Genomic DNA, 27,396 nt, shown 5'->3' on the forward strand with positions numbered 1-27,396 from the left:
ATGCACGGATTTTCGGATGCGTCCGAAGATGCATTCGGATCTTGTATATACCTGAGATCTATCGACGCGAATGGTGAAGTGTTTACAAGTCTTCTATACGCAAAGTCCAAGGCCGCACCGTTAAAGACCGTTACGCTGCCGCGACTCGAGTTAATGGCAGCCGTAACCTTAGTCAGATTGTCGAATGAAGTCAAAAGGTCATTACGTATAAAAATTGATCAGTGCGTTTACTGGTCAGATTCAACGGTAGTTTTGGGATGGCTGAAGTATCCACCCAATCAATTGAAGCCCTTCGTTGCTAATCGTGTCGCCGAAATCCAAGACTTGTCGGCAGCTGATAGCTGGCGTCACGTACCGACTAAAAGCAATCCCGCAGACCTCGTATCGAGAGGTGTAAAACCCAGAAATTTATTGAATAACTCGCTGTGGTGGGAGGGGCCTCCATTTCTAAAAGAAAGAAAGGAGAGCTGGCCTGAATGTCCTAACAAAAACGAAAATTTGCCCGATATTCGCAAACAAAAGGTTAATTTACTTATCTCGTGTTCAGAAAATGATTTTATTAAACATTTTTCGGACGTAAATAAACTCAAGCGAATCACCGCATATATAAGATGTTTCTATTTAAACTGTAAGGCCAAGGGAAATCCTGAACTAAGTAATAGTGGACCATTGGAAGTTTCTGAATTAGACGGTGCATTAAACTGTTTGACAAAATTATCGCAAGGCGAATTCTTTCATCGTGATATTAACAAATTGAACAAGAATAAACCTGCCGCTGACTGCAAAATTATTAGTCTTAATCTGTTTTTGGACCGCGATGGCATTTTACGAGTTGGCGGACGGTTAACCAATGCCAAATTTGCTTTTGAGAAAAAACACCCGGCAATTTTATCGTCTAAAAGTCATTTAGCCGAGTTACTAGTAAGGAACACGCATTTACGATTGATGCACGCTGGACCGCAGCACACGTTGGTTACGCTTCGTGAAAGGTTCTGGATTGTAGGCGGACGCGCATTAGTTAAAAACGTTGTGCGAAAATGCATTCCATGTTTTAGGTATAAACCCACTCAAACTCAACCCATAATGGCGCCTTTACCAGAAATGCGTTTGAAATCGAGACATCCGTTTGAATTTGTCGGCGTTGATTATGCCGGACCTATGTCGATCAAAAATAAATCCGGAAGAGGATACAAGGTATCCAAAGCTTACATATGCCTCTTTGTTTGTTGCGTTACGAAAGCAGTACATACAGAGTTGGTGAGTGATCTTAGTACGGATGCTTTTCTGTTGGCTTTAAAACGATTTGTCTCCAGACGAGTAGTAGTAAGATCATTTTCTGCCGTCGTTGGCGTTGGACTGCTATCATTTTGTTCTGTAATTTGAGGAATATCTGGTGGCGGAAAAAATTCAGTATTTATCTGTCTAACAGTAGCAGTAACCTCGGTACACAATCTACGATTCGCTTAAAATTTTTTGTCACTTTCCGCCGAAACGCAGAGCTGTGCTTTATTTTTTTCTAATTTCGTAACATAGCGATATTTTACAATAATAAATTAATGTTTATTACACTGCTGCTGCTCACTGCTCACAAACAACTGGTGTTAGTACTGTTAGCAGTATTAACTTTGTATCTTAATAATATATTCTTATTCGACAATCGACACTGGCAACCATTTTTCAATCGTCATCTGTAATAAGTTTATATATATAAGGGCAATTGATTTTACTTAAGGTAACTGATGTATATAAAAGAAATTGTTGTCCCTAACTTGGTTACCCAAAGTTTTTAATAGCTATTAAAAACTGGGCTAGCTATTAAAAATTGGGGATTATTAGTGTTTGTATATCCTAGGATATATAGGACTAATAATCCCCAATTTTTTAAATTGTGTTTAGAAACACTATTATATAACTCGGTGCCTATATAATTATCTAATTTAGGTAACGGAAAACCTTATATAAATTTGTTATAAAACACATTAGTAACAGTTACTACATGTTTTATTAAATGGTGATGGAAACAGTTATACCACTTCTTTATATACCCACAAGTTACAGAAATTTTATAAAACCGTAATATAACTGTGTTACTAAAGTTACTAAAACTTCGTAACGTTTTTATATAATTTCATTACCTTTATATAGTCTTTATATAACTAGGAATCACCATAAGTTACAGAAAATGTTTATTGGGAAACTTCGTAACCTTTTTATATAATTTCATTACCTTTATATAGTCTTTATATAACTAGGAATCACCATAAGTTACAGAAAATGTTTATTGGGAATCTAAGTGTATTTGGCTCAGATGCTTATGCCAAACATTTAGAAAAAAACCTCAAAATTTGACAAGAAAAATAAAAAACTTCAGGTGATAGCATACTCGTATGGATATCGGCTCTGGAATAAAATTGAAATACACGATATAAAAATGGAGCCAAGATGAGGAAAATGATGTTGAAAACAAAGAACAAGAAACAATAAAGTGAGAAATAATAAAATAAAAATAATATTGAGGACAACAAGGAACAGGAAATAAGGAAATCAAAAACCGTACTTCACAATAAAGCAGGAATGCTTTGTGATCACTTCCCATTTCATCACACAGAATAGCAAAAAGTCGGGATTGCTTAGGCCGTGACTTAATGAAAGTTACAACCTTCAGTTCATAGCACGAGCACCATCAGTCGTCCATCCAATCCTTTTTGTCCGTTTTATTTCGATATCTGTAATTAAATCTTCGAGATATTTAAAAAAAATTTTCCCTTTGTTGGTTTTGACAATAAAGACTTGCAAAAAAGCAGTTCTTCTTTTAAGCTTTAATTGGGATCGAAACCTAACAAAGGCTAATAGATTAGCTTAGCAAGCGACTTCAGTACTTTCATTAAGTTGATGTGAAAAGTTTGTTTTAAAACTTTAACTGTGAATTTGACCGATATTTTTTGTTTCCTTTTCAGTGAATGAAACTTCAGATTCTACCCTACAGAGTGTTTGTTCCTTTTTCAGCTATCAATACAAATAGGCGATATAATGCAATTGTAGCTTGTCTATTTTGCTCACCAGAAATTGCTGTTTTCATTACTGAGTGTGACTTTGAGAATAAGTTCGAGTAAGAGGTGAGAATGCTTATCATTTAATATTGTAATTAAATATTTAATTACAATAAATATATGTAAAAACTTATGATATACATGTTGTTTGGTTGATTGTACAATGAATCGACACTGAGAACATACACACAGTTTCCGAAAATTTGTTGAATGAACATATTACAAAAGTAAAAGTCCTTAAAGATACTATGAAGATAAGAAGAATATTCACATTGAGAAATCCAAGACATGTACTACTATTACCACACTCACTATTACACTGACTGACGCCTGTTTCGATGTTCTCCTATTCTCTGTTAGTATTTATGTGTTTTGTACAAAACAAAAAAATATTACCGAATATAATTTGATTTAAGATCGTCAGTTGATTGAATTAGTAAACTCACTCTCTACTCAATAACAACATTCTGTAGGCTAATGTAAAAGGCTTTTCTTGGTTGACGGGATGGTTAAAAATGTTTTTGATGAATTTAAATTTGAAAAATCTGTCCCCACTTTCATCAATAAATTTGATGCATTTTTTTATTAATTAGTTTTTCGCTACCACAAAGTCCTTGCAAAATGTAGTACCCAATAGGTCCCTTGCTTCGGGTAATTCATCAGTATTCATGTTTGTTTCCTGTTTCTTTTTTATTGGAACTTCAATACCAGTGACATCATTAGAACATTCTTCTTGTTGGTTACAAGAGTCTTACTCTTAGAACCACTTAAAGTTTCCAATGAGTGTAATAATTCAATTTAGGAAAATTTAGATGAAGCAGCTCTTTCAGACATCGTTATAAAATACAGAATATGCAATAAATATGCATGTTGATGAGTATGATTTACACAATCTAAATGCTTTTAAGAGGTTGGCAATATCTAATACTAATGAATGAATCACCTCTTCCCAAATAGTAATTACAAAGCTAGATCGATAAGTCCATCACTTTTTGAATTTTCCGCCTCCCAACTGAAACGGCAACACTGCACATGTCAATAAGCAGTGTTGTTTTATTACTATATCTATACACCAAAAAATTGCTAACAATAATTTATTCAAACTGTTTAAGTTATTTAAACAACTTTTTTTACAAACATTGAATATATTGTCAATATGCAGTGTTGAGAAACGTATCAATAGTTTGGGAGCTCAACAAGATTTGAAATTTTTATAAAAAAATTCATGTATCTTATATGAAAAAATAATCTAAATACCTTTAATTTCGAACACATATGTAAACATTTTTCTTCAAAACAATTAAAAAACACAATTAAGATTATTACTTCATCAAAAGGTTTGTGATAACCTTTTCAGAATGTAAATAAATGATTCTGTTAATGTAAAACGGTCGATTAAACTCAGATTCTGGTCCACATTTCTTAGAACCACATTTTAAGCGTTCTCCAAAGCAACCATGGCATGACTGTTAAATTCAAGCAGTCACAAAAATCTATTTCTAATTTATTTTCATAAGATGTTGACGGCATTGCCGCGACAAACGGGATTGATGTTCTTCGTGGAAGAATATCGTTATTTTTCTGCAATTTGTACACTAGTGTCTCTGGATGGCGATAGACTTGCGGAACCATATCGAAATGGTTTTTTTCATTTATTTCAATCAGTGTCATATACCGATTCGATGTCGGTAAAATTGCGGAATCAAGTCGCCATGATCTTTCTCTATTCATATCAGTTTGTGAAAAATTTTGACTGGATGCTGTAGGTCTGACGGATTTAAATCGGATTAATCTTTTTCTTGAAAGCAGTTTTGTTGTAAGTGAATATAGATATATTTTCGAGATCAAATCTTACTTTCTTCTTTTTGGAGGGCTAACGTTTTCATTCAATGCTCTGACTGACACTGGAGATTGACGGTATTGCGGAATTATACCGATACATCTTAACTAGACATGATTTTTTCCTTGGAGGTTTATCGTTATTTTCTTAAATAAAAATATTTTCAAGAAAAAAATTTTGAATAGATTTGTTAGAGTGAAATATTTTTGAGTGTTTAGATATTGTTCAAGTGACATATTAGTCTTAGTTTTAAATTTTTAGAAAATCCTTTTTATATTTATTGTATATCGACTCTGGAATAAAATTGAAATACAAGGAGATGTGGAATTCGGTGAATATTATAAAGTTAAAATCATTACTCGGATGTTGAAAGATTATAAGGAAAGCAGTAGTCAAAAAAAAACAAGAAACAGAAAAGTCAAAAGTGTAAAAGAAGAAAGAAAGAACAATAAATAAGGAAATCAAAAAGATACAATTATGCCCCATCTCGTCATTTTACAACAAAAACAATCATAATTCATTAACAAGCCCAAACAATCTTGACAGCACTTTCATTCATTTCATCGCACAGAATGGCAAAAAGTCGGGATTGCTTAGGCTGCGACTTAATGTAATTTACAACCTTCACTGTATTATCTAGCGCCGCTGGCTAAATTCTTTTCCTGTTCAAGGTCAAATGCCTTTAACTTGATAGTTAATCTGCAGTTTTGTCATTTTTCAGTTTTTAGGAAAAAATAGATTAGATAGTTACGAATTTTTATCGTATTCCTACGTCACAATCGTTGTGAAGAAGTGATTCATGAGTAAAAATGCAAATAAAATTTGAAAACTTTATTTTTTTGGCCAGCTTATATAATATCAACGAAATACTTTATCAAAATAAAAAACAAACAATATTATTACCTTCGCATAAAAAAAGTACCAACTCAATACTCAACAAAAAAGTATATCTATCAGTTGTTCTACAGTTTACAGACTAGGTACCTAATCATTATAATTACCTAATTATAAAATAATCTTTCTGGCTTTCTGAGTGACAAATTTACCAATAATTTCCGTAAAACCTATTTTTTCACAGATTTCGAATTTAATTTGAAGAGATATTTTCTTTAAACAGCCACTCTATTTTTCAGAATACTCCTATTTTTTCTTGGCCTTCATCAGTGTATCGAAATCAGAACTGCTGAGATTTCCTGCAAAGTTTCTAATTTTATTGGAACCTTAATATCAATGACATTATAAGAACATTTTTCTTGTTGGTTACAAGAGTTATTCATACTTTCAGAAACACTTAAAGTTTCAGGTGAGTGAAATAATTAAATTTCTAAAAATTTGCATGAAGCGGATCTTTCAGACTGATATAACCTTTTGATGAAGTAATAATCTTAATTTTGTTTTTTAATTGTTTTGATGAAAAATGTTTACATATGTGTTTGAAATTGAAGGTATTTAGATTATTTTTTCATATAAGATATACATGAATTTTTTTATAAACATTTCAAATCTTGTTGAGCTCCAAAACTATTGATACGTTTACCTCCGTGCCCTTGCTGTTCTTCACACGAGTTTTTTTTGACATATAGTTAATTCAGATTTAATCAATATATTCAATGTTTATAAAAAAAGTTGTTTAAATAACTTAAGCAGTTTGAATAAATTATTGTTAGCAATTTTTTGGTGTATAGATATAGTAATAAAACAACACTGCTTATTGACATGTGCAGTGTTGCCGTTTCAAAAAGTAATGGACTTTATCGATCTAACTTTGTAATTACTATTTGGTAAGAGGTGATACATTCATTAGTATTAGATATTGTCAACCTCTTAAAAGCATTTAGCTTGTGTAAATCATACTCATCAATATGCATATTTATTGCATATTCTGTATTTTACATCAGTCGGAAAGATCCGCTTCATCTATATTTTCCTAAATTGAATTATTACACTCATCTGAAATTTTAAGTGCTTCCAAGAGTGAGACTCTCTTATAACCAATAAGGAAAATGTTCTAATAATGTCACTGATATTGAGGTTCCAATAAAAAATGAAAACAGGAAACAAACATGAATACTGATGAGTTACCCGAAGCAAGGGACCTTTGACAGTTAACTAAAAATTGGTTACGTTCCATATATTCTAACAGAGGTTCGTGATGTTTTTTTTATGACTTTTTGAAATTTAAAATATCCGTTTTCGACTAGCAGACATCACAACATATCCTGCAATTTCGGTTTTTAATTCATTACATACTATTTATACGAAATGTAGAAGTTTATTTTGTGATGCAGCGTACTGCTTGGGATTTATTTATAAAAAGCAGTGGCTATATAACCAAACAGACTGAATACATTGTTCACGCCGATATAGTTGACGCGCGTTTCGATAACCAAGTAATAAGCTGTTTATTCTAAGAGCATTTAGGCCCTCGAAACCTTTCTCATAGATATCTGATTTTTCGAAAGCTTTGTCTGACTTTTGTATATGTTTATTTAATTTCTAATTTTTTAGACCTTTTAATATGTTTTTACTCCTAAATTTTCTTGATTTTTGGAGTCTTTCGTTTTAAAAAAAGTCAAATTTTTATTGTATTTCAAAAATTACGGAAAAAACCGGAATAGGCCTAGAATCAAGAAGAAGAAGAAAATTCAATGAAATAATGTCGAAAAATAGACAAAAATGATACTAAATATGTAGTTAGTAGTAAAAATTTAATAAAAGAACGTCTAAAAACGTACAAAAATATACAAAAACAAAAATAAAAGTAACGTGTGCGTCTTTCATTAAACAAAGTGAAAGAAAAATATTTAACAGTGTAAAATTTATTTTAAAAAATGGTAGTTTCGTTGTTGTTGAGTTCCAACCTAACATTCATCACCCTATATATGTTAAAAACGATAAAAGAATCAAAAACAATTGCTCATAATGAAGAGAACAAATTTTTAGAAAAATATAGAAAACCAAACACGTTTATCGGTTAAATAGTCACGCCCCGATTCACATCAATTTGCTTTGTATGTTTTTTTTGTCATTAAATATTTTTTTAGTGTTGATTTTTGTAGATTTGATTGATTCGTGTTTATGTATCCATCTTTTTATAGCGAGAGGAATGCATTTTTTGCAAATTGGTCATCGTAATTTTGAATAATTAAAAATGTAATAACAAAACTCGTTTACATTTTATCAAATTTAGTTTCAAACATTTTTATGTATTCTATTATCCAGTATGACACTTAACTTTTGTGTTCCAGTGAAAATATTATAACATTCTGAAGAAAGCATTCTTCAAAATGTGTGTTTCCAATACCTTTTACGCTTATGTCAGGTTTTGCAGATTTCATCATGCTTTGATCTTCTAGTTTTTTAAATGTGTATACTCATCGCCTCTCATTGTGGTTATTATCATGAATACAGATATATTGATTGTCATTTCTCTTATAGGTATAGCTGAAAAATTTTTGAGAGACCTTACCTTTTAATTGTTCTGTATCTCCTTCATACAGCTTAGACAATTTTTCAAATATTTCCGTATCATTTACCAGTACAGCTTATATGTGTTGACAAATGTATGTTTATATCATAAACATAAATAATACTCGGTATGCGATTTATAACCAAGTCCATAATTCTATATGCTTTTAAAGTTATTCCACTTATTTTACAGTTTCCAGAAAAGAGTTTTTTGTTCTAATGAATTTTCGTTTTTAGTTTCGTAATTCGAATTATTTATTTATACAGTGAAAAGTCTCGGACCCATAACTTGTTGTTTTTAGTATTATTAGAATAAAAATATCCTTTTTATTGTTATAACTTAATATAATGACAGATACGCAATAACCTAAACTGTCTAATCCACTTCACAACGTACTAGTATGTTGTCGTTTTCCCTTTCAATACAAAAAATATTGTAGTCAACGTTGTATAATATTATTTTGGTTATAATACATTGTCTAACATATACTGTAATACCATTGTATAAAGAATATTCTTTATAGAATGGTAATACTATTATTACTCATATAAGTAAGACTCCTATATGGACAGTTGGTATTACATATATGTCTACATATTTTCATTTTATTTGTTTCAGATAGTTAAATCATCGTATCTATAGCAACAATTGTCAGAAATATTTTTTTAAGTGAATGAAAGTAAGACGGTTAATAAGTGTTATATGTATATTAAAATTATAGAAGTTTTAAAATGCCGTCGTCTTTGAGTAAAGAAAACAATTTGTATTACAAAAATTTGGTAGTGACAAAATTCAATAACTGGTTGAAGTTGGTTAAGGAGAAGAAAAAACAAACTTATAAAGACCAAAACTCAACGGTATCGTTCCAAGCTCCAAAGGAGGAAAAATATGCTAACGGTGAGAAGATCATAGTGACTCCTGCAGATAAGTTCGATTCGTCACCACCAATGAACTGTAGCGACGCCAATTCCAAGGAAGTTCTAAACAGAAAAGATGTGAAAGAGGAGGAACATATGAACTTTTCGAACGAATGCTTCTACGAGAAAATGAGATCACTTCAAGAATTCAGAAACGTCGGTCTCTATGTGTATTGCGACTCTTGCGACAAGTATAGATACCTGCCCGACGTGAAAGATCCCCTGGATCTATCTGACAAATGGTATTGCTGGATGAATCCAGATGGGAGGTATAATAGATGCGAAATCAAAGAAGAATCGATCGACGATAAAGAAAAGGAGCTGATGATATTTAATAAATATAACGCGGGTAGCATCGTCTGGACGAAAATCGAAGGTTATCCATGGTGGCCGGCTATGGTGGAAGATGATCCTGATATCGAGAATTATTTTTGCTTGAAAGATTCCTTAGAACCGGTAAGTCTAATATTTCTCTTGGTCACTTTCATTAGGTTAGTGTTGTCCCATTTTTTTAGTTCATGTCATGTACAGGATGATTTTGTTTTAATATCGAAATTATTAAGTTACCTTACATACAGGATGATTTTACTTATTCCAATATTTCATTTGGAGTGAAAATCGAAATAAATTTCAAGTTACCTTAAAAAGAGTGCGATTTTTTTATCAATTGAATGTGGAGAGTGGGAAATTTGTAAACTCATATACAGGTTTGATTATTTTTTATATTAAGTTTGTAAATTTTGATGGCCATATACAGGGTGATTAATCGACTTTTTTTCGTAATATATTTCGATCTATGGAATTAGTCACTCTGTGTGACTAATATGGCATTGTCCATCATCGACGGACATTTTGATATAGAAATACGAACCCTTACGGGGCCTAGTTGTTGAGAATGGAGCAAATTTTGTTTTAAATTGCCTGAATATTTCTAGTTGAAAAACAAATAGATGATTTGATTGGTTAAATGGTAAGTGCCTTGAAAGTTCTTATTTCAAACCAAGTAATAAGACAAAATTCATTTATTAATAATTTATAATAATAAACATCTCAATGCATAACTTATTTTTATTAGCCTATTTTAGAATTTTTAAAAGAAATCCTTAAGAAGTAAGTCCCGTAAGTACATTGCTGATTATTTGAAATATGGTTTTTGTGGTTACTGGCACAGATGACGACCTGCTACTTTAGTGTGTTTTATGTTTCGAAGTATTTGCTGATGAGAGTATGAAACCTTAAAAACTGCAAAGATAATCACAAAAAAAACATATGTATTTTTTTCAGTATGAAGGAAAAGAATTCTTATAGTCAAACTCAATAATGAAAACATCAATTTCTGGTGAGAAAAATAGACAAACTACAATTGCATCATATCGCCTATCCTTATTGATAGCTAAAAAAGGAACAAAACACCCTGTATGGTAGAATCTGACGTTTCATTCACTGAAAAGGAAACAAAAAAATCGGTCAAATTCACAGTTACAGTTTTAAAAGAAACTTTTCACATCAACTTGATGAAAATACTGAAGTTGCTGACCAGGCTAATCTATTAGCCTTTGTTAGGTTCGATCCCAATGAAAGCATAAAAGAACTGCTTTGTTGCAAGTCTTTATTGTCTAAACCAACAGGAGAGAAGACTTTTAAATATCTCGATGATTTAATTACAGATAATGAAATAAAACGGACAAAAAGGATTGGACCAGTACCGGATTAAGCCAGGGGCTTGGGGGGGGCTATAGCCTCGGGCCCCAAGTCCAAGAGGGCCCATCATTTGGAAATCATTCTGTATTTTTTGATGTGTTGATACCAAAAATCTAACGTATTGATATTATTTTGTGAATTTTTCCGGGTTTCCGAATTCCTTAAGGGGACCCCGTCATTACTTCAGCCCCGGGCCTTATAAATCTTAATCCGGCCCTGAATTGGACGGACGACTGATGGTGCTCGTGCTATGAACTGAAGGTTGTAACTTTCATTAAGTCGCGACCGAAGCAATCCCGACTTTTTAACTTTCTGTGCGATAAAATGAATGAAAGTGCTGCCAAAATTTTTTGAGCTTGTTAATGAATTATTATTGTTTTTGTTGTAAAATGACGCGATGGGGCATAGTTTTATCTTTTTGATTTCCTTATTTCTTGTTCTTTCTTTCTTCATTTTACACTTTTGACTTTTCTGTTTCACGTTTTTTGTTTTCAGCATAATGTTCCTCATCATGGCTCTTCTTCATATTTCATTCATCTTGTTTTTGACATAAATTGACTATTAATTATAATAAATAAGCATATCCTCATTAAAAACCTATATGTTGGCCCAGGGTTGCCATCCGTCCGGGTTTCCCCGGATTTGTCCTAGTTTAGAGGGCATCCGGGGACCGTCCGGGGAAGGTTTCATTTGTAGACCGGGTTTTTAAATAAGAAAATTTAAAGAAAATTGTGTCGCCCGCGAGTTACGCACTATCTATGCTCGCACACCACGATCAACCGACGAACCATGTGTATTCACCGTTCCCCCACCCCTCCCGTCGTGGTAGCCGCGGTCCGCCGTTCGTTCGTTCGAATTCACGACGCGCGTCCCGCACTCCGCAACAACGGTTTGACGAATGCAGATATCGCGTCGTTCCAGTTAAGCGGGTGAACTTACGTAGGTACATGTGGTAAGCAAAGAATATTTTTCTTAAATATCGTAGTTTAATTTTTACAGGTAGTGCGACACTGCTCTTCTGAATGCTATCCACATTTCGATTATACATATGAAAATAAGTCTATCTATTTTTGTAACCTTTTTACACGAACAGATTAGGCTGAAATTGCATAAATTATGTATGATTATATCCCCAGTAAGTAGGTACTTAGCTACTTTTTATCCAAAAATATAATAATATTAAGTCAAGATGCTCATTTTGCTTTTTGAAATTTTAATTTTTATTTGCTTAGAATTTTGTATTCTATAGTTCTAATTTTATCCCTTTGTTTATTTATTGAAATTCTCTATTGACTATATTTTTAGGTACTTATTTTATTCTTTTCAGATTAGATATCAAAATGCCTAAACGTAAATGCCTATTTAACAGTGATTTGGAAAGTAAGTTCCCGATGTTTAAAAAAGGAAGATATGACTTGGAAGCGTTTTGTGTCGTTTGTTCTACGAGTATTTCAATCGCAAACAAAGGCGTTACAGCCCTAAATGAGCATTTAAGTACGCTGAAACACAAAACAAATTTAAAAATTTAAAAATATTGCAACATATTTTGTGAGATCGACATCGGAAGACCTCCTTATTTCAGCAGCGGAAGGCGTTCTCGTCTATCAGTAAGTAATCATATGTCATCATATGTCTTTTAATTCATTGGACTGCACTTGTGCTCTCAACCGCGAATTATTTTCGACGTCAGATACTGCAAAAAAAGTTACGTGCAATCGAACAAAAGCAACTGCGATCGCCACCGGAGGGCTGAGCCCTTTGTCGGTTGAACAATTTAAGACTGATTTACAAGATGTACCATTCATAAGTGTGGCTACTGATGCTAGTAATCACGGAAGCACAAAATTATTCCCGCTGGTTATTCAATATTTTGATGTAAAAAAAATGGACTCACTACTAAGGTGCTTGAAATTGAAAACACTAAAAACGAGACATCTGACACTATTACCGAACTGATAATAACACAGCTTCGCCGGCATGATCTCTTGTCTAAATGTATTGCTTTTGGTGGAGATAATTGCAATACAAACTTCGGTGGGATAGATAGATTTGGAACAAATAATGTTTTCCACAAGCTGAAGGAAAATCTAAACCCAAACTTGGTTGGTGTGGGTTGCTCTGGACATGTCATTAATAACGCAGTGTACCACGGATGTGATTTACTGGCAGTAGACATTGAATCCATCGTTTTAAAAATTTATAATTTTTTTTCCATTTACACAGTACGAACCGAAGCTCTTAAAGAATTATGCGAAACCGCTGATGTCGAATATAAACAGCTTCTGTATCATTCCAAAACGCGTTTCCTGTTTCCAGCTATCGAGCGAATTCTGAAGCTCTACCGTCCTTTACTTAATTATTTTGAAAGCATAGAAAGGCCACCTGTTTTAATTAAACAGTTTTTCAAAAATCCTCTATCGGAAGCATACCTGTTCCTTATACACTCAATTATGCACACCATTCACACAAAAATACAGACATTAGAGAAAAAGGCGATAATTCAATTCTTGAAACAAAAAGCATACTTTCTTCCATAACAAAAAGTTTAGAAGACCGAATTAAGGAAAATTTTGTGCCGCTGAACGTTCAGAGTATTATAAATAAAGAAGATGAAAACAGGAAACAAGAACAGGGAAAAATGCACACATGACTTCTACAATGAAATTAAAAGATATATTGAAGAATGGATGAAACCTTTAAAACAATTTGAGAAATTTGATTGGATGTTTTTGCCGAAAATTAATAACAACACAGAGTGGACTCTTATTGAAGACACTGTCCTCTATTTAAAAGATAAAAATATAGACATTGACGACGCAAAATTAATTGATGAATGGGTGGATTTAAAGGATTTTTGCAAAAACTTAACTGAACAAGATAAGCTTTTAAAATTCAATCAACTTTGGGTACAATTTTTTAAAACGCCAAATGCGAATTTATATTCGGAATTCCTGAAAATTGCGCAATATTTTTTTGGCATTCCGGCGCATAATGCCAACGTGGAGAGGGTATTCTCATTAATTACACAACAATGGACTAAAGAAAGAAATTTACTAAGCGTAGAAACAAGTTTCTTCAATAATTAAAATTAAATTCAATTTCCAAGAATACAGTTGCACTGATTTTTATAAATTACTTTTAAAAAGGGAAGATATTCTAAAAGCTATCGGAAAAAATGATAAATACAAAAAAACTGATAAGTAAAAAGGCAAGAGGCTGAGGAAAACGCTTCAATAGCTAGATAGACAAATCGTGTTGTGAGTGCAATAATTGCTTTTTATTTTTGTAGTTAAAGTTATGATTGTTTTCATTGAGTAGGTTGTTGATCAAAACTTTAAGTTGATGAAAATAAGTATAGGATTGATTATTTTGATTTAAAATTTTATTAATGTAACTTACATTGATGTAGGTCTAAACTTTAAAAATGTTCTGTTTTGTTGTTTAATATTTAAGAAGACTGCATTTAGTTTATATTCTGCTAGAATAAGTATATTTTGTTATATAAATGACTGCTGATAAAAAGTAAAACAGATAATAATTATAGAACTATAGCTAAAAGAGTTACCTCAAAAATTGTAAGACTGAATACTAGAATGGTCTAAGTAGGTACTTTTAAGATTTTAATTCATTAAATATATGTTTTTGTTTAATATTTTAATAAGGTTTTGTTTTCTTATTTCAAGAATTAAAAAAGCTAATTTATATTAACAATTTGTCAATTTGTAATATGATTCTGTTTTGTTAAAATAATGAATGAGTAAAAAAGGTGATTTATAACATTTTTAACTGTTTTTTTTTTACATTGAATATGTTTAAAAGTTCTTGTTGACATGTCCGGCTTTCGGACTCTAAAATCCGGGGTTTTCACGCGTTTTGTCCTGTTTTCCAAAATTTAGAGATGGCAACCCTAAATATACCTATACGTACATGTGTATTTGAAAATGCTCACGTACACATCACAATATTTTATGTTGATGAATATGATTTAAACAAGCTAAATGCTTCTAAGATGTTGGCAAGTATTTGATTATCTTTTTTAATAACAAGTATAGGCACTACACCAATACTGGAAGTAATTTACAAATAATTTATTTTTATTAAGTGAAGACTCACATAGTGAAGTAAAAAAGTAAATTGGTGAAGTGAAAGTAATATTTGGTGAAAAATAGTAATATTTTAGCTTAATAAGTCAGTTATAGTAAATATTTTAAGGTTAATAAAGTCGTTATTAATTAATTAATTAATTAATTTCTATGGCCTTTTCTGTTCTGAATGGTAACCAACAAACTAATGTACCCATAAGAGAAAATACTAAACATCCCAAATCCGTAAGTCACGAAATGATGTTTCGAATTCCGAATCGAATACCACGGAAAATATTCAAATTAACATAGTGGATACTTTCTTTTTCCTTCATTTTTATATTTATACACGAGATGTCGTAATTCGAAAGGGAAAAAATTAAAAAAACTGAACTATCTATCTAACCTCGTATAATTTTCACGATTAACAATAGAATAAGTAAGTATTTACAAATAAAGAAATTAACAAAGCCAGTAAAGGAAATATAGGACGCAAATTAAGATTAAAATAAAAATTATGATGAAGTAATTGATACTATACTTAACAAAATGAAGAAATGATCTTGAAAAAATATTAATGATAGATGAGGTTTCTAAATTAGTAATTGACAATCCAGAAATACAGTGCGACAGTTTCTTGTATCTAAATCCAAAGACAAATGTCTTAAAGGACTTGTCGTAACGAACTTTGGGTTAAAATTATAAAATGCGATGTACATCCTTTATATTAGCACCTAATTAAAGTCTTTAGTGTTAATTTCTTCAAGTATTACCAGAATTTCAATACTCAATCGAAATATTTTAATACAATTGATATCATATGTAGATTTTTTTCGTATACGAAGTTTTATTATCAATAATTTTATCATTATTGTTTGTAATTTTATTAATTGATTTTCAAAACTATAAAATGACAATGACGTTTTACAGTTTACCATTTGAGGGATCCTTCGTTTTCTTGTCTCCTTTTGAATATACGAATAGGTCCTGTTTAGTGCATTTCTCATTCACGTGTTGTGTATTTTCCGGTTGACGAAGAACCACTCTGCCATTTGCATTGTTGATATTACAGACGAACGAATTTGTATGAATAGAGGGACGTATTGCTTTCTGCGTTTACAGCAGCGTGCAACATGAAGGTGCCTTCCTTCGTCTTAATCTTTATTAACTTGTTGTTGTAGTCGTTATAAGGTAAATATACTGATTGTACTTTGTTGTGGTGAAACTTCTAGCTCGGTTATATGTTTAGAAAAAATCATTTTGTATAAAGTACGATAACTGATAAATATTCGTCTATTACCTTAAATTGTTTTCGAGAAATTTCGCGCGACAGCGAATTTCAGCGACAAAAAAATTGCAGAAATGGATGATCTGGATCAACGAGTAGTGAACGGTATCAATTAGGATAATGTTTAAGTCTGTTCCTTTTTAATATGGAGAAAAATGGTCGATCTGGAACACCAGATAGTTAATTGTATCAATTAGGATAATATTTAAATCTTCTTGTGTTCTTAGTGTCTGTTTATGGAAAACAAACTTGTTTGTCTCACCAAATCCTATATGTACCCAAAAAAGACTGTTCCTCTTTAGTATGGAACTAAAAAAATCTAGTCTTTCTGAATGCCTTAGACCACTTCAAACTACTATCATCGAATAAAACAAATCTGGTTTCATCTAAAAAGAGATAATTAGTTTAGATCTAAAATCTGGTGTCCGTGTTCTATAGCCAAGCTTCTGAGAAGTATCCTGGGTATATTTGATGGTGTCTTACATCGGTTCCAGCAGGTTTTAGCGATTTGGATCATTATTTTTGTAATACTATCCATTAAGGGATGTTTGCGATGATATTTTTCTATTATTTCGTCTGTATTAAAAACTTTATATCGTGTAGGTATGTCCATTGTTTGATATTTCGCAGCCAAGACATTTCCTTTTTAAAAATAGATATTCCGAACACTTATTTTCATATATTCACCTAAAAATAGACAATATTTAAGTCGTCTTGTATTCTTAGTGTCTGTTTATGGAGAACAATCTTGTTTGTCCTACCAAATGCTATATGTACCCAAAAAAAGACTGTTCCTCTTTAGTATGGAGAGACGTTTTTGGAAAAATCATCGAATAAAACAAATCTGTTTTCGTTCAAAAAAGGATAATTCGTTTAGAGCTATAATCCAGTGTCTATAAAATACAGGCAAGCTCCTGGGAAGTATCCTGGGAGTTAATGGTATCAATTAGGATAATGTTTAAGTCTTCTTGCTTTCTTAGTATGGTGAGAAGGCTTTTCCTCAATGGATAATCATTATCAATATTATTGAAGGTCTTTCAAAAGCCAAACATTAATGAAATCTATTCTATAATAGCTAATGTTTGTATTTACGAAAAAAGACGTTTGGTGGTCCGAGTAGTTTTAAAATTTGAGTTGTTTTCATGTGATAAACAAAGAAAACTAATAGCGACATTTGCTGCATATACATCTAATAAATTATGTCTGCTTTTACATCCGTCTGCTCTTTGGAATAATATCGAATAAAGCAGTCGTTATTAATTAAAAATGGTGTCATGCCGAATTTGAGATTAAAAGATATTTGGAGAATCGGAGGTTAAACATTAAACTCGGAGATTGAATTATTTCCTCATCTGCCTTTGTTTCTTGTCCATAGAGGTATCCATTATCCTACTTACAAATTCTCGTTATGTGTCCTGCCTATTTTAGTCTTTTGTATACCTCACATTTCCTCCTCCCAGTTTTTCTTCTATTTCTTTATTTTTCTGCAATCTTCTTCTTCTTTTTTATGTATGACAGTTGTTTCAATGGCGTACGCAATCTTAATAATTGTCAACAGCTTTCTGTTGCGACTAATGCGTCTTAGCACTTCGTCGTTGGTGATCTAGTCAGTCCAAGGTGTCTTCAAGATGCGTCTATAGAGCCGCGTCTCAAATTTTTTGATCGTTTGAGCAATCCAGATCTAAATTTCCACTTTCTACAGCAGTACTGACCACAAATAACATTCCATGAATCCTATTCAGACGTGGAGTTGTTGAAGGAAATGATCGAGGATTTTAATGTAATTATAATATTGAAGTTAGATTCGACGTTCATGTGTGGATTTCGATTCAAATTTGTATTTTAAAAAAAAATTCCACCGCAATGTTTTAGAATTGCTCACACACATTCACAAATACAATGGATCCGGCCGTACATTTTTATTTCACATCTAGACGGCTAATTTTACAGGGAACAGGTGTTTGAAATTTGTTTTCCAATAATTAATAACGTGAGGTAAAAATTGATTTGTTGGGGTTCGAAAATTTTTAAAATATACTTCAAAAGTCACTCATTTAAACATGTATCTATACAGAGTTTATAAGAATTATCTTAAATTTTTTTTGATGTAATTATTCAGACCAGAATCCTAAGAAAAAAATCGTAGATGAACTTGGAATTTTTAGTTGGAACTCAACTAGTTTTGTTGGTTTTTTTTGGAAACTATTTGGTGTGAAAACTTCCTAATTGACGTGGTTAAGAGACGTTTGGGGTAAAACATAGGTAAATAGTTAGACCTAAAATTAAGTTTAAGGAACGAAGTATGTTTTCAGGGCAATTACAAACTTGTTTCCAACTTCATATCATAGTCTAAAATTTTCGTTATTTAGTTATATCTTTTCATTTTTTTACCGTTCTGTAAAGGAAAAAAAATTATATTCTGTACAAGTACATCTCAATTTCGCTGCTGAACAAATAAACTCGAATTTGGTAAATGTAAATATACAAATAGAAAAAAAGAAGTGCTGAGATCCTGGCGGAGGAATCTAAAGTATAAAAGCTACCACTTGCCGAATAAGACCCTGAATAAATTCTACTTCGTTTTGGGATCGTAAAGACTTGGTAAAATTGTTGAATCAAAGTCACTACAAACAAATATTTTACAAGTGAAATTTGAACAGATGGTTTCAGTATTTTTCTCATCTGAAAAAGGGATTTTTAATTTAATTTAATTACAATGAGAAACAATTAATTTATAGAAGTATTTATGTAATTTCAATATCAAAAAAACATGTTTGTTTAGACTTTTTCATATATGTATGTAAATCAAATTAGTTTTTCACATAAAAACACTCTCAACTTTTTTATTTTCATTTTTCTTCAATATCGTTTAAGTTGTTTCAATTTTTTTTTGAAAATAATTTGTAATATTTTAATAAATTTACAAACATTACATCTCTAAATCAATGCAGAGGCTCTTATAGTTTTTATTTTTCTGTAATTACTACAACTGATGATTAAAACATATACGTATTTAATTTGATCAGTTCCACGGACGTTTTTCTATAAACATCTGCTTTACTTCAAATCATACTAAAACTTCTATCCTCTACTCTAATTATTATTTTCCTATCAAAATCCATCAACGTCTCCAACAACAAACAACACAATCATTTATTATTTGTTTATCAACTAATACGTCGTTTTAGATCCAAATTTTAATATAGTTAATGTCGCCGAAGGCTAAATCTGATTAATAAGGTGATTGGTAAACCGCCTTCTTGAGCATTTCTGTTGTTTAAAACCCACTGTCTTGATTATTTTTTCATATTAGAAGTTTAGTAATGGACTAAGTGCGAATCGACATAAAAATTTTGCTTAAACTGCATCAAATAAGTATGAAAAATGGTTGAAATATTACTAATATATTTTTGTTGAGAAATGTTCAAACAATGCGCTTGCTTGAACTACAACTTTTCTTGTACAGATTTAAACCTTGTACTATAATCATTCAATTCCATTTAGAAAATCGATTATCTAAGTTGAACGCTACTCACGTGTATTTTCTAGTAGTATGGTATAGCACGATGCAAATTGTAAAAGTATATGTCATGATGTAAAATTGAAGCTAGTCTACATCGTCTTTTGCTCACTGAAAAGGCGGTTCGAAAACGTTATAAAACTTTATGTTTATATATCAACGCCCTTGAATTTCTTTACTAAACTTTAGAAGAAAATATTCTTAAATAAAACATCCTAAGGATTGAATTACAACGTTAGATAGTCAACCAGAAAGTTCAGAGACGGATTTAGCAAAAAAAATAAACAAACCTGAAATATGACTTTTAGGAAACTATTAATGTATCAAATACTCTGGAAATCTGGGCAAAACATCAAGCATTTTTCAATCAAGCAGCGATTAGAGCTCTAATATCTACTACTACCCTGCAATAGATTCCGGGACACACTGTATTAGAGGGTAACGATATAGATGACAGAATATCTAAAATAGTGGCAGGCATACCCTTTATAGAACCTGAATCCGTCTGTGGTATCAGCTACAGAACAATAGAGAAACCGTTGAAGATGGGGGGCTTAATAGATCACACGTTAAAAACTGGACATTTGAATAAGAAAATTATCGAATTAATATCGCGTTGTTAATAATCATCCGATTCATCGCTTAGTGACTTTTTTTGCCAAACGAGAGATGCGAGATCACCAAAAAAAGCTATCGAAGACTTTCGAAACCGTAGTTTTGGAATATTTGCTTCAGATAAGCTATAAAAAATTTTGATAAGATTGTCACGAAATAATCGAAAAGTTACTTTACATATCCACCCTGTAGTGAATTTTATATTTTATATTCGAATTTTTGTCATTTTCCAAGGTTTTACACTAATATTTAATCGTTTCCTAAAAATAATTCTTAACGTTAAAGCAAAGTGATTTCGAAATCTAAATTTGTATTTACATTAGTTATCTCGATATCCGGAAAGCCACCATCCGGACTCCGGGAATCCGTGGAGGATTTCAATATATTTATATGGCCTGTAGACTTTTATTCCATTTTTGGGGGAATCCATTTATTTTTATTAACATTTTTAGACCGAGGAATCCGATTCAAACAGTGTCTAATTGAATCTGACGTTATAATAAGTATGTTGGATACAAATAATCAATTGTAAATAACAAAATGTTTTCTTGAGGTTATGTTAGTTAAATTTGACATTAACGTCGTTCGTTTGTCAAATATTGATATAAATTGAAAACCGATATGTCTAGGTTGAGAAAAGAGAAGCGTTGCTTTTGCGATGCAATTAAACCGGGTCCTTTGAGTTATAAAAGCAAAATTATGGAAAATTTGAGAAATAAGACACCCGCTACGGATAGTAATACCGATTGTAGTAGCGTCCTAACGAGTTCGAGCGCTCGAGATAATTCCAAACCAACACCCGAAGCTACCAAAGAAGAAAACTTCAAACAACGAAGAATGAAGAGATTTAAAATGCAATCTGACGGTGGTATTACATCTATTAATTGCGATAATGAATTTTGTTATAAAAAAGACAATGTTACGGATAAAACTAAGAATAGCGAAAGAGTTTTGTTAATTGAAGCACAAAATGTAGATATTCATAATCATTATTATACAATTTCTTAAACCACTACGATTATTTGTATTTACTACCAACTCCGGTAGTTTCTTTTCAAGCCCTTTCCAAGGTAAGTTCATCTTCAAACTTAAGCTTATTTACCAATACCTTCCATTTGTACCTATCCATAAGTTAAATTTTGAGTTTTAAATTGGCATTCGTTTAAACTTAATAGCACCCCAAAAGCCATTGGGATATAAAATGACGACGCGCAGTCATTACCATTACCATTACCAAGGGGTTTGAGGTTAACTCAATAATTAAATCACCGCGCGTTGTTCAACACGATCCATTTTGATACTGAACTCGAGCTTATGACGTTATTAATCTTTATTTTTTATAATGAGGACAGTTGAGGTTTTGGACTGTACAATTTATCTCGAAATAATGCTTGAAATTGATCTTTTAATTAATTAGAGAGAATCCAAAAGAGCTGATATCAAATCTCATCCTTTCAGAAAGCTATCTCAAATACAGCTTCGTTTACCATAATTAGAAAAGGGGAATGAATGAATGAATATCTGCCCATGTGAGTTTTTTCCAAAAATAAATACAATAAACGGCTATAAAAAATTATTATTTGGATAGCTTATATTTTTTCATAAACATTCTCGCCAAAATTATTTTCTTGATCTTTGTTTAGATCAAATGTGGAAAATATTATCAATTAACTAAATTTAGTGAGAACTAGAGCCAGATTCTTAATGATTTTTAATAATATTACGATGTATAAATAAATATTTTTGGAACGTAACATGCATCCAGATGATGAAGAAATAAATTGTAAAATTTGACAACATTGAGGTTTTCTGTAAGTTGGGTTCAATTATATTCAAACATGCCAGCTGGGTTTACCATTTTCATTCGTCCAAGGTCAAAGTAAACCAAAGTTTCAAACAAAGGAACTTCGGAATTCATTATAATGATAGGAACGGAATTGGTATCTAGTTGGAAAACTTATGTTTAAGTTTTATACTTGAAGATTAGGTGAATACAGTTTAAGTAATGAAGTAAATTTTGAATGAAAAGGTATATATTTTTTAAATTTTGATTTTTGTAGTAGGTATGTACAATTATTTCTCACATTTTCTACACCTTTAACTAAGTAATTTGATATTGCATGTCGTATTCTTTCATCTGATTTTGCCTTCATAATCATCATCTTATTGATGTCAGAGTTTTGAACTTAATATACCTATACTTACTTGTGTATTTGAAAATGCTCACGTACACACCACAATGTTTTATGGTGATGAATATGATTTAAACAAGCTAAATACTTTTAAGATGTTGGCAAGTATTTGAATATCTTTTTTAAAAACAAGTATAGGCACTACACCAATACTGGAAGTACTTTACAAATAATTTATTTTTAGGTAAAGGAGCGTGAATTCACATATTCACCAATTTCACTATGGTAGCTTGATCTGAACTGGGCCTGGAAGTTTTTATTGTAATGTCTGTGAATGTCCAGTTACAAAAAAAGAATTAGATTACTGAAGTAGCAACAAGAGAATCGCATCCACACGGCTTTGAAGATTTTTGCAGTGATTCTATCATTTAGGTAATATTTTTGGAAATTTGATAAAACAATCCCCAACAACACTTTTTTTAAATATTTACCTATATATAATGATTGATATAATAGGACCGTTTGGATGGATTCACATTGGGACCTTTGGTAGCTTTGGAGAACCTACCTTATGGAATTGCAAGATAAAATTCATTCAAATGAACTGTGGTATTTCTGCACAATAAATATGAGATAGAAAAGATCCTCGTATTGTTCTGACCCATCTTACTTGTTTTATTCATATTTCTGAGGCAAGAAAATAAAATATTGAGTAATTTTTGTTTGGTTAAATTCTTTAAAGAAACTCTACCCCAATTGTGAAGTATAAGTAACTTGTAGTTTACAATGAATTGATGAAAAATGTTGCCAATTAGTTGTTAATTCTCTAAATATTAATAATTTGATATTAATTATTAATATTTGATATTAAATCATATAGTTTCCCAAGTATTTTAGGTGACTTCCTTTGAAAATCTCAAACTAGTCTGAAAAAAATAACTTTAGCAATGTCATGTTTCCATCATTATTTCAAATTATTGTCTAACCAGTTTTTGAATAAGAACTTTTAAGTCACTTGCCATTTCATCACTTTGTACAAACAACACTATATCTGCCAATGAAACTGAATGAGTAATGAAGAATTTTCCTGGAAAGTCCTGTATGCATATGACTTGGTTGAGTGTAAATTTAGCTTAGCGAATACATTGTAATGCAACTTAATGGTTTATTGTACTCCATGTCAAAGGTATTTTAGAGTTGTTGAATATTCAAGAAACATGTTTGTTTGAATTGGGTGAGGTAATGCCGTTTCTACTGACAAATACCCACACACTTTTGTTTTATTTTTTTAGCTTCTCAATAACCAGTTGAAAGTATATTGTTATCAAATCAAAGGGAACAGTATTCTTTTCAAAAAAGTCCTAAACATCAAAGTGTAGGCTTACAGCTGTTGTATGGAAGGTATCTATTTGATATTGATTATATTTATAAAAAATTTTGAGGGGACCTTATTTCTAAATGTTTTCGCACATTTGTTCTTAGCTTTTCACCTCTGTGTCACCCTTTACTGTTATGAAATATATACAATAATAGTAGATAAGTATAATTTTGAATATGCCTCTTTCTGTTACTCCTTTTAATTTTGTTTGTACATGTCTTCTTTTTCCCTCGATGTATTTTTTATAGATTATTTTTTAATGCAGAGAGAATAAGATCAAAATTCATTATTTTCATTACTAGAATGGAGTTTATCACTTCATTATCCTTTTTTTTGTGTTTGAAACTCATTGGATTGATTCCTTAACATATTTCTTCAATAATTCACTTTATTTTCTTCAATTTTCCTGATTTTCATGTCTCTTCCTATTTTAACTTATGCAAGAAGTTATAACTTGATAACTTTCACAGTATGTAATGTATCTTAAATATTCAAATTATTACAACAATTCATGCGTTAAAAAAAAGTAAAGGTGATAGGAAGCTTTTGTTTTTTTATAAACATCGCTAGAGCTAACGATATATAATTTGTTTCGATATCTTTCTGCTAACCAGAGTTGTAATTGGACCATTTCGACGAAATTCCAAGTTGCATGATTTGCGAAATTTATCAATGCAAAGGTGATGGTTACTGAGCAGCTAATTTTTTTTTCATTCTCGCTCAACCATAATAGCTATGGAAGTTAAATTGACAACCCAAATTTTAAGTACAACAGATATTCATTTATCGAGAACAGATATTAATACATATTTTCATAATGCAGGTGCTACAGCTGAATTTCTTCTAATTTTTAATGATTTATTTTATCACTTTTCCAGCTAATTAAACCGCCTTCTTGGGCATTTCTGTTGTTTAAAGCCCACTGTCTTGATTATTTTTTCGTATTAGAAGTTTAGTAGTGGACTAAGTGGGAATCGACATCAAAAATTTTGCTTAAACTGCATCAAATAAGTATGAAAAATGGTTGAAATATTGCTAATATCTTTTTGTTAAGAAATGTTTAAACAATGCGCTGGCTTGAACTACAACTTTTCTTGTACAGATTTACATCTTGTACTATAATCATCTAATTCCACTTAGAAAATCGATTACTTAAGTTGAACGCTGTTAAAAATAATACTTTTCTGGTTTGTGTTTAATAATATAGGTATTAGTTTTTTTACTTTCTGGCCTACTGTTAAGATATATGAAAATAAAAAAAAAAAAAGAAGAAGTCAGTTAGTGAGAATCATAGAGAATTATCGAGAATTATTCATTATTAAGGTTAAGATGATATATTAATAAGATTTGTATTGTACATGGAGTTGATAAATAAAAAGTGTATAAGAAGAAAGAGTATAAGTTAATTATTTAAAAAAACAACAGGTTATGGGCCCAGGTGATTCTGTGGATAATTAAAATATAAAGAAAATGGCTAATTCACAAATAAAAAATATTTATAACATAGAACTATTGAATGGTGAAAATTATTACTCATGGAAATTTAGAGTGAAAATATTACTAGAAGAAAAAGATGTGGCAGAATGGATAGAAAAAGAATTTGTGGAATCAGATTATACAGTGGAAAAAGACAAAAAGGAAGCTATGAAAAAAGATAAGTTATGTAAGTCATTGATAATACAATGTTTGGATGATAAGCAATTAGAATTTGTAACGGAGAAAAATACAGCCTATGGTATGTGGCAAGCTTTAGGAGATATTTATGAAAAAAAAAGGATTACCCGGGCAAATGATGCTAAGAAGAAGGTTAATGTCATTAAAATTAAAAGAGAATGAAGATTTGGAAGGTTATTTGACAGAATTTGATGATCTTGTTAGGAAGATAAGAGCTACAGGAGCTGTTATGAGTGATGAGGACATTGTATGTATGTTAATGATGGGGATGCCTCCAAGTTTTGAAACAGTTATAACAATATTAGAGAATATGGATCCTAAAGTGTTAACAATAGATTTCGTCAAAAGAAAATTTAGAAGTGAAGTAGAAAGAAGAAAAGCATTAAAATCTGAACAATCAACTTATGAACAAAAATCAGCAGTATTTAATACTACAAATACTAGAAAAATAGTGTGTTTCCGGTGTCATAAGGAAGGACATATGCAAAAAGACTGTAAAGAAAGTGTACCAGGGCAATCAAATTCAAGAGTTGTGCAAGGTGGTTTTACAAGAGGTAGTTTCAGAGGAAATTATAGAGGTGGTTATAGTAGAGGAGGTTTTCGAGGATATGCAACTCCAAGTAGAGGTTTCACTCGAGGTAGAAGTTATCATACAAACTACAGAAATCAGGGAAATCATGTAGAGGTGAACAAGAAACAAAGTTCCGAAGATCAGGAAGAGCAAGATGGAATATGTTTTTTGATGAATGGTAATGAAAGTAAGATTGTAAGTAACGATAATATCTCATTCTATATAGATTCAGGCTGTACAGATCATTTAGTAAATAATAACAAATATTTTTATGAATATTTAGAATTAAAAACACCAATTAACATAGCAGTAGCAAAGAATAATGAATATTTGAGGGCAATAGGTATTGGAAATATTAAAGTTTTGAGTAAAATAAATGGAAAGATCATTGAATGCATAATAAAAAATGTTTTTTACGTTCCAAATTTAAGGAAGAATTTATTATCAGTAAAAAGATTAGAAATGTCTAATGTATCTGTAGTTTTTGAGGGTGGTCAGGTTAGTTTATATAATGAAAATAAATTGATAGGAGTAGGATTTAGAAACAGGCTTTATGAGATTATTTTTGAGTATAAGATAGAAAATCGATGTTTTATGATTGAAAATGATGACAATGAATCAATGATGTGGCATAAAAGATTAGGGCATATGTGTAATGCAAATTTAAAGTTATTAGTTGATAAAAGAATGGTAAAAGGTTTGGAAAATGTAAATGTAAATAAAATTGATTTTTGTGAAGCCTGTGTAAAAGGTAAAATGACAAAACTTAGATTTGAAACAAGATCACATGCAAAAAGATTATTAGAGATTGTTCATACTGATGTTGTTGGACCAATAACGCCACTAAGTCACGATGGGGGTAAATATTTTGTTACATTTGTGGATGATTTTTCTAATTTTTGTACAGTGTATATCATAAAAGGTAAAGATGAGGTGTTTAAGTGTTTTGAAGAATATGTAAATATGGTACAATCAAAATTTAACATAAAATTGGCAGTGCTAAGATGTGACAATGGAGGGGAGTATATTTCCAAAGATATAAAAGATTTATGTAAATCAAATGGAACTGTTTTAGATTATACAATACCATATACGCCACAGCAGAATGGTAAGGCTGAGAGGTTTAATAGAAGTTTGTTGGAAAAGGCAAGAACAATGA

At 31.1% G+C, this 27,396-nt stretch overlaps 1 protein-coding gene across 1 annotated transcript; it reads left to right on the forward strand.

Moving 5' to 3' along the window:
• LOC130902939 (uncharacterized) lies at positions 1 to 27,396 on the forward strand. The gene is made up of 4 exons (XM_057815229.1): positions 1 to 989; positions 1,056 to 1,257; positions 26,139 to 26,432; positions 27,313 to 27,396. Exons 1-4 carry the CDS (start codon positions 1 to 3, stop codon positions 27,394 to 27,396), a joined length of 1,569 nt encoding a protein of 522 aa, XP_057671212.1.

Source organism: Diorhabda carinulata, chromosome Y (genome assembly GCF_026250575.1).
Source record: "Diorhabda carinulata isolate Delta chromosome Y, icDioCari1.1, whole genome shotgun sequence".
Classification (NCBI taxonomy): domain Eukaryota; kingdom Metazoa; phylum Arthropoda; class Insecta; order Coleoptera; family Chrysomelidae; genus Diorhabda; species Diorhabda carinulata.

Bases quoted from the DNA above. Each gene is read 5' to 3' on its own strand.
- LOC130902939 (XM_057815229.1), top strand. From the start codon at position 1: ATGCACGGATTTTCGGATGCGTCCGAAGATGCATTCGGATCTTGTATA. The intron at 990-1,055 runs GTTCTGGATTGT...TCCATGTTTTAG, and splicing joins TTGGTTACGCTTCGTGAAAG to GTATAAACCCACTCAAACTC. The intron at 1,258-26,138 runs GTGAGTGATCTT...CGGTGTCATAAG, and splicing joins AAGCAGTACATACAGAGTTG to GAAGGACATATGCAAAAAGA.